Here is an 8949-nt window from a genome sequence, read left to right as displayed (position 1 = left end):
GTTTGTGTCATTAACATCAAATTAGGAACCGTTTAAAATAAATCCAGTAGTTTTCTGAGTGGAGGACATTTTTATTATTGTTGTTGTTAAAAGTTTATCTGCTTTTCTCTAATGTTTTTGAATATAAAATATACAATTTGACTGTAAGTCGAGTCTATTTTAGATTTTAAATGTTTTTATACATGACTACAAAGGTTGTCAGTCAGTCGTTGTTTTAACTGCAGGTGAGTCTTTCTGCCGCCAGGTGGCGACAATTCTCCATAGAATCTGAATTAGACAGGAGCTCTCACTCTGAAGGTATTTCTGTCTGTTTTACACATTGAGCCACTTTTAATTAACAATTAATTAATAACATACTGAGTAAATTAAAGTAATTAAAAAATCTAAAACAGATCGATAACTGTTCAATAAACCATATATACAACAAGGAGAACATCTATTAAATGAATAACAAACAGAGGGAATACAATGTTAAAGGCTTGTATATCAAGCAGAATATATTTTCCAAATAGAATAAATACAGGTTTTTAAAATAGGGGCAGAGTTTAAAAAAACAGCAGAGTGATGATCCTCCACAGTAGACGATCTCTGCTGAAGCGGGGACGGGAGGCTGAGTCCTCGGGGACGAGCCGCTGCTGTGGATCAGTGCACCGGTCAGAGGAGCCCGGGAGGGTCGGGACAGGCTGACGGAGAGGGTCACCGTCGGTGGTTCGTCCACAGCAAAGTTTGGAGGAATTGAACTCCACACCAGAAGCGTCGCAGCGTTTTTCTGCTCTGCGGGAAAAGACTTCCTGAGTCCGGGAGAGAAGGTAGGTGGAGGTGCGGCGGAATGTAGCTGGAAGCTAAGGAGCTAACAGCTAACGTTAGCTTCAGGTTAGCACCTGAAAGTACTGAGTTAAAACGTGAAGTCAGAGTAAAGGGGGTACTTTTACTGCAGTACTGGAAGTACACTCAAGTAACGGTCCTCACCGAGGTACACGGAGTGGGCAGGAGTACACAACTCGAGTAAAAGTACAGGTAACGTTACCTGGGTCAAAAGTACGTTACCTCACTGGAAGTACAAGTACACACGTTAGAGTACTCTGTGGAAAAAGTACACAAAAGTACACAAAATCTAATTATATCAGTTAAATGTAAATGACTTTAAAAACACCTGCTTTAATATTATCATTAATATCATTTAATATTATAATTAATAACTTTAATATTATAATTAATAAATGTTTATATTATAATTAATAAATGTTTATATTATAATTAATAGATTTTAATATTATCATTAATAGATTTTAATATTATAATTAATATCATTTAATATTATAATTAATATCATTTAATATTATAATTAATAAATGTTTATATTATAATTAATAACTTTTAATATTATAATTAATAACTTTTAATATTATCATTAATATCATTTAATATTATAATTAATTACATTACTTTGAGCAGCACCTAAAATATCGAACACAGGACTAACAGCTAATAATTAGTTTTTATTATAGATTCATTTATTGATTCATCAGTTAAAATGTTTCCTCTGTAAAAACAAGTTTAATAAATAGAAATCAAACCAAGTTGTGATATTTACGAATCATTAAATATTTAGTTTAGTTACTTAAATTATTGTGTGTTATGTTTGTAAAGTAACTAAAGAATGTATTACAGTAAAAAGTAAAACATCTAAAATATACTGGAGTAGAAGTATAAAGTACAGGCACCTCAGATTTGTATTTAAGTATAGTCTGTGTGTAAATGTACTTCTTAGTTAGTTTCCATCTCTGCTAAACTGTATTTTTTCATTCAGCTGTTTTAAATATGTTTGAATTTCATTCATGCAGTAACACGAAGCTCTGAGGCTGCAGATAGAAATAATGTGTCTGTTGTTTGTCAGTATAAATCACATTAGAGTTGACTGTACAGTACAAATAACAACAATTAAAACCCTACGGTAAGTTATAAAACCAGAAATATTCATAATAACGTAAATAATGGTACAAACGTAAACAGTATCAGCTTTTAATTTAATTAATTTAATTTAATTAAATCACCTCATTACTTGAACATCATCACATCATAGATTTTAATTTGAGTTGGTTTATCACCCCTGAGTGTGTGGAGGATGATTTACTGAACATTTACTGACGAGTGTCGTCTCCATGAAGTGGTGAACCTCACTGTCTCGCCCTCACAGCAGGTAACCTACCTGTCCCTGATCACGACGATGCTAAGTGAGCTGCAGCTGTGGTTAGAGTCGGTCAGGGGGGACCACGGGTTTCCTAACTGGGGCAGTGTGAGTTAAATCCAGACTGTTCAGGCCAACGTCGGTCTATATTTGGTGTGGCCACGTGTGAAGGCCTCCACTCACTATTTGACTGTCTCTGCTCGTTTCCACTCCGTTAGAGGGCCAGTTCATGTAAATCCCAAAATGCCCTCTAGTTATTGAACCAAGCTGCTAGTTTTAATTTCATGTGTCAGATTGATTGGTACTGTTCATTTAGAGATGTGGTTCCAACCTCTTAGTCCATTTTTGCTCAGTTTTTGGTCTCTACCAAGTCCTGAAGGGAATACGTGGCTCTTCAGCAGCACTTTGTTCCACGGTGAGTCTCTAACTGGGTCTGTAGTTGCGGCTGGACGCTAAACAACAAGCTGAAACTCAATATAAAGCTGAGAGGAGCTTGATTTGTTTCTGAAAGGTTATCTCTGTCGTACAGTGTGTGAGCTGCTAAAATGAGCTCAATAAGACTGATAACCATCTCTGTGACCTCTCTTTAAATAACTCCACAATGACACAGACGTTAGCTTACTCACACTAATCACTGCCCACCCAGTGCTGGACAGAAACAGTCTGAACTCTCCTAATAAAATCATCATGTGAGACTCGGTGCAGACCTGTGGCGTCTCTCACGCGTTCGTGTTCGAAAAACCAATTCCAAGGAGCTGCTTTCTGTTTTGCAGAGACAGGCCGGGGCAGGACAAAATGGGAGGGAAACACCTCTCCTCTTTCGTTCTATCACTTCCCGCCGTTCCAGTTGAGGCCCTGCCTTCAAATAGTTTAATTCCTCCTACACCCCCGTGTAGAGTGTTTTACCATCACACCACATTAAGGTGCTTTCTCTGATACTGGACAGTAATCTAGACTGATACTTAACCTTCTGAATACTTCTCACCAGGAAGAAAATGAGGGTTGCAGGGACATGATTGTTAAAAATAAGTCATATTTAGTTTAATAACATGAATAATTACACTAACTGAACAGTTTGGTCGTCATATCTGCAGGTTCTATTTGATCTGTATAGAAACTAGTGAAAGATGCTCAGTCACAGTTTCCTAATACAGTGTCGTACTCAAACGTCATGTTTTGCCACCGTCAGTGAGATAGACCACACTGATTGGCTGCTCAGCTTCACGAATCACTGCAGGAGATCAGAAATGGACCCAAGTGCAGTTCGCAACTTATTCTGCAGTATTAGTAATTGTAAACTGTCTGTGAGCGCGGCGTAGAATGAACACAGTAAGTGAACGGTGCTGTGTGCTGATTTGTTTACAGTTTGTTTATGAGCAGTCGCAGATCTTCTTCTGTTTTTCCTTTGTTAATGAAGAGTACAAACTACCGCCCCCTGCTGGTATAGAGAGGATTTTATTAGCGCTACTTTTTGAGGCGGCGCAGCAGAAGAGCTAAAAAGTCGCGTCACAGCTCTAAAGTTTTACTCAAACTATAGTCTCTTTTCAAACAGTCTGCCACTCAAGTATCTCAACATAAATTAACTGTTATAGCTAAAATATATTTTTTTTCACAGAAGGACTCATATAAAGATTTTTATGCAAAAATACCAAAACATCGTTTTCTCTAATTTTGTTTCAGCGAACACACAAAAAAGTTGTTTTATTAAAATCAATTTTATTGCAGGTTTTAGACGTGGGAAACGTGTTAGACTGGGAGGAGATTTAACCTCAAAACGTTGGCAGGATATTAAAGATGACTTTAATAGTGAAAAGCAAACAACCAAGGGAAATGTTGTACAAGGAAGGCAGGAAATTAACTTATTCAACTGCTGCAGGAACTTTAGTCCCAGATCTCCCAGCAGGCTAATTTACCACCTACGTGTAGAAAAGAGCCTCTAAAAGAAACAATAAGCAGGTTTCAGTTATCTTTAATCTCATGTTTTTCATGTATTTATCATTGGTCTGCCACTTTTTATTGAGTATGAGAATGTTATTGAAGTTTAAATCATTCAGTCAAGCAGAAATGCATATGAAATATTACAGTTTTCTGTTGTTGTAGGTGTTATTTCAGTATAAACAGAATATCTTTGGATTTTGGACAGTTTGTTGAAGAAAAGACATTTGACTCAGATATTTATCATTATTTTTTGACTTTTTAGAAGCAAAACAATCAAAGATTTAGAAAAAATTACCATGAGTATTTATTGATAGTGAAAGCAGGTTCCCTGTCTGAACGCTGGACTCCACGTCTCCAGCACGAGGATTAGATAGAAATAGAAGAAACCACTTGTTAACTGTCAGGCAGCCAGCTGCATTAGGAGGTCACAGGTTAATGTGGGAGGCTGCCAGTTCTTGCCATGATGCCAGTCACCCAGTCTGCAGCTTCATCGTTCTCATCAGAGGCAGTGTTTAGTTTAGTTTAATTTAGCTAATGGATGCTCTGAGCTGCACATAGATTGGGTGAGATCACACTCAGTGGATGTTAGTCTGAATGATCGAGGATGTCATTCCTGCAGTCACAGCATCAGGAGTAATCCAGGTGCTGTGGGGCTAATCACGCCTGGTCACGCCTGGTCACAGATCTTTATTAAGCTAATGCACCACTGAACGTAGACAGAGGCGCCGTAGGGAACAGCTGCCAAACTCATGTGTAACTGTTCAGCTGTCAATTTTACGGTGACAACACTATAAAATGATTTAGCAGTTAATCAGGTGGTTATAATGTGGATGTTTCCATGTTATGCTAATTATAGAGTCTTTGGACACACACTGGGTTAGAATATGCTGATTAAAGAAGCTGTTCACCTTGAATAAAAATCCAGAAAGGCAGATTTGTTGTCTGGATTGTCCATTAAATTCTAAATCTCACACTGAATGTGACTCACTGATGACTTTCAGTTTTGACAGTCACTGTAATATCCTGCTCTGACGTCGAGACCACATAAAACTCTGACTACTACACTGTCTTTAACCGTAGCTCTATTTTTATTATTTAGGTTTTGTTGTACTAGTATTGAGGTGAAGCTTGTGTTGATGTTTTAAACTGAGGCCGGACACCATCACATGTTCCTCGTTGTCTCACGTTGCTCAAGGTGCTGCAGCCTCACCTCATGTTGTAACAGTGTTTGTGTGTGTTCACACATGACTTCAGCAGAAAACTATGTGTGTGATTTGACTAATCTCTCCACTCAGCAGCAACATGCCTCAGCTGCAGAAGAACAGAGAAGGGAGAAAGAGTTAGTTAGTGAACCTGGAGATACTGTAGTAGGAGATCATGTGAGTCACACTAATGTCTCCACTCCCTCTGTTTAATATTGTGCTTTTCTGAGTGAACTGTGCATTCAGCCTCTGAAGAGGATTAAAGCTCTGCACGTTGTGTCTGATTCCTTTGTTCTGATTGGGTTAGAGGAGGGTTGGGCTCTAAACAACATGGTTGGTCTGTCTTTGTTGAAGTAAACTAAAGTCTGGGGTCACTGTCCTTGAATTTTCAATTTTTTTGTTCTTGATCTGTGCTAATGTACCTGCTAAAGGTTTTCTAATGAACAATTAGTCCTTGACGTTGATAAACCTGCCGTAGCAAACTTAACCTGAAGTGAACCTGTTTTGTGATGGTCCTCTGTTTGTCTGTGTAGAGATTCTGTTTGAAAAGATTTATTGTTTTTCTGATTAGTGTGATGTTATAAAATCTACTTGTCCTTTAAAATAAGGACAAACCCCACCATGTCCCTAGTTTAAAATTCGAGTGAATACAGCCGATAATTTTCCATCTAGCTGATCGCTCATTACAACATCAGAAAATATTGGGAAACATTTACCATACTTTGTGTTGTTGTATCATGTTTCTTTTGATAAAACAGAGGTTATATATATTACAAAGAGACTGAATCTGCTTTAATGTGCTGTAAACAGCCATTTCCACAGTGTACTTTTTGTGCCACGTCATGCCTCCTGCACAGTCGGACTGTTTCCTCAAGTGAGAACATGTCTGACGTTACTTACATTTTTTTTTTGTATGAAAGGATTTTTCTAGAAAAAAATATTCTCCAAGGTGTTGATATTGGTGTCAAATAAGTTTTTAAAATTGGTTTTTAATATCAACTAATGTACTGGCACTTTCATTAGTTTGTTAGCACGCGTTGACGAGGCAGATGGTAAATTTGGACAGAGAGACACTTAAAGACAATAGATAGTTTTAAAATGTTTTAAATTGTTGTTTGTTTCCTCTGCAGCTCTGCTCATGAAGCCATGCTAATAAACCTCATCCTGTTGAGGTGAACCGCCTGGGGAACAGTCATGGCAGAGCTGCCTATTGCCCCGGGACAGGTCTACATCGAGGTGGAGTATGACTATGACTATAAGTCCAAGGACCGCCTCGTCAGCATCCGACAAGGGGAGTGCTACATGCTGGTGAAGAAAACCAATGAGGACTGGTGGCAGGTGAAGAAAGAGGAGGGGGCAAAACCTTTCTACGTACCAGCTCAGTATGTCCGAGAGGTCCGCAAAGCCCTCATGCCTCCTCCTAAACCCATCACACAGCTTCCTGCAGCCAGCAACCCGCCACCACCAGGTGGGGCGGCACTCTGGGTAAAGCCAACCAATCTGGATGTGGGAACCAGAGATCGCTCTCCTGAGAACCTTCACGGACGTGAGTCCAACTATCGGCGCTCACCGTCTGCGCAAACTGGACACCCGAGTCCCCCCGGTCAGCGCAGGGACACTAGCAACCATCACACCCCCAGCAGCCCCACAGACCACGACCGAACGCTGGCTGACATTGTTGTTCCTCTGCCGCCCCAGAAGGGAAAGTCCAGCACTCTGCCTCGTACCCGACCTCGATCCCCAGAGATGGTGAGGGCCCCGCTGGATGTGGACAGCACCCACCACTGTGACTCTGCCGGAGAAGAGAGACGCACCAACGACTCCGAGTCTGGAGACGAACTGAGCAGCTCGTCCACTGAGCATCTACAGGTAATTCTAGGTTAGACTGGTGTCGTGAGATCTTTATGTACACAGTTTTCCTGTTTCCACGATCAGTTGCAACAGGTGTTACTTCAGTTCAAAGAGCATTCAGAAGAGTGTTTGAATAAAAAACAGAATAAAGCTCCTTCATGTCACAGCACAGGCAGTGGAGTTAAGCAGTCAGTAATACAGTGGAACAGTCTGCAGCCCTTTGTTGTCACTGTGTGTGAGTTACTAAGTGTAATATACTGCACATCATATAATAATTTCTCATGATGTGGTATCTGAATGTGCTGTGAGCATCACATGTAGTTTAACAAAGCCCAGATCTGAGTTTAAATAATGAGGTTCTACCTCTGCTATTATCGTTCCCTGTCTGTTGGTGCCACCATTACTTAAGAATGCCAGTGAGAATTGCTGTGTGTCTCAGTGATCTGTCTTGTTTTAGTCTGTTAGTCCGTTGACTACAGCAGTTTACTCCTGCATTTGTGCAGAACATCACTTGTCTTGCATGGTTCTTTGCACCAATCTTTGCATCTCACTTCCTGCCCTCAAATGATGTTCAACATCCCAGATATCAGATATTTTCTTTCTTCTTATCATAAGTGGAGCTGTCACCCCATTGTGTTAACAAGCTCTCAACAGCAGCTGTGGTGTGAGGTGTTCAGGGACAATACAGAGTGTAGGTCAGCTTTAGAAAAGTTGTTACGATTGAACTAATTACCAGGTTGCTTAGGATTTGCATTGGTTGAATTTGCGTAAACAGTTGCAAGAGCAGCATCATGAAATTGCCAGAGTGACTGTTTAATAATTTTCTGATGGTAGATGTTTCTAGGCTTCATTTGTTTTTCCTCCACTGCTCCTATACGTCTCCCTTCATAATAGTTTACATTTCTCTGTGAGATGATTCTGTTTCTGACTTTGTCAGTAATGTTGAACAGAAGCCATAGAGAAAATAGAAACTGGGTCTGTGTGGTGCTGCTATTGGGTGTAGACTCTTATTGTGTGTATGTGAAGGGGTGTGGGATAGGAGCTGTGTCCAGGTTACACAGGTAATAATAGTACTTTTACAGTTTCCTTTATATTTGTTTAAATTTGAACTCAACTTCTTCTGCATCACTTTTATTTCACATAGAGTGAAACACTGAACGACACTTGACATTTTTCAGTGCAGCCTAAACGAAGCGAGCAGGAACTCTGCAGCCCTGTTGTCTTTTCTCTGCCTGTGTTTTTATCCTCACTAACACTTTGTCAGCTTTAGAACTGATTTGACTGTGATACATGAAACGATGACGTGACTGTGGTTTAGTGTGAGAACCCTGTTAAAGGTTATCTAAAGTCATATATTCTCTGAAAGCAGCCCGGTCCACAGTAATGTTCCTTCCTTCCTCAGCTATTCTGTTTTATTAAATAGCAGGAGAAAGGTCAGAATAGTCAAACTGGTTTTGGTTTTGTATACAACAAGTCGAGCTTTGTCTGCAGGTAAACGCTCTGTGATTTTCTCATTCTCTGGGTCATTTGATCTTCGTCGTTGACTGTTTTTAATTCAATGTCAGGACTCAAACAACTAGGTCACTGTGACAGCTACTGTTCATTCAAACACCAGTGTCAGCTGCAGGCCTGTGCAGAGGGAGTGGCTCTGGGGGCCTACGCCCCTGCACTTTACCAAACAAATCCACGGTGCCTCTGACATTTGTATCCTGTAACTGCAGATTTATCTCTATATACATTCATATACAGTCCAGTTCTGTAAGTTACAGA

General features: G+C 39.8%; 1 protein-coding gene across 5 annotated transcripts in view; it reads left to right on the top strand.

Moving 5' to 3' along the window:
• Positions 1-584: 584 nt before the first annotated feature.
• Positions 585-8949, top strand: part of LOC113172013 (rho GTPase-activating protein 12-like) — a 40288-nt gene continuing 31923 nt past the window's right edge. For 2 of the 5 annotated variants that reach the window (XM_026374797.2, XM_026374796.1), the window contains exons 1-2: positions 585-809; positions 6459-7197. In XM_026374797.2, the coding sequence (XP_026230582.1) occupies positions 6523-7197 (675 nt within the window). In that variant the 5' untranslated portion in view covers positions 585-809; positions 6459-6522. The remainder of the gene's footprint in view (positions 810-6458; positions 7198-8949) is intronic. The other 3 variants (XM_026374799.2, XM_026374798.1, XM_026374800.1) reach the window with 2 other exon arrangements.

The sequence above is a fragment of the Anabas testudineus genome, chromosome 17, assembly GCF_900324465.2.
Source record: "Anabas testudineus chromosome 17, fAnaTes1.2, whole genome shotgun sequence".
NCBI classification, from domain to species: domain Eukaryota; kingdom Metazoa; phylum Chordata; class Actinopteri; order Anabantiformes; family Anabantidae; genus Anabas; species Anabas testudineus.
This window is presented reverse-complemented; position numbering and strand designations above follow the sequence as displayed.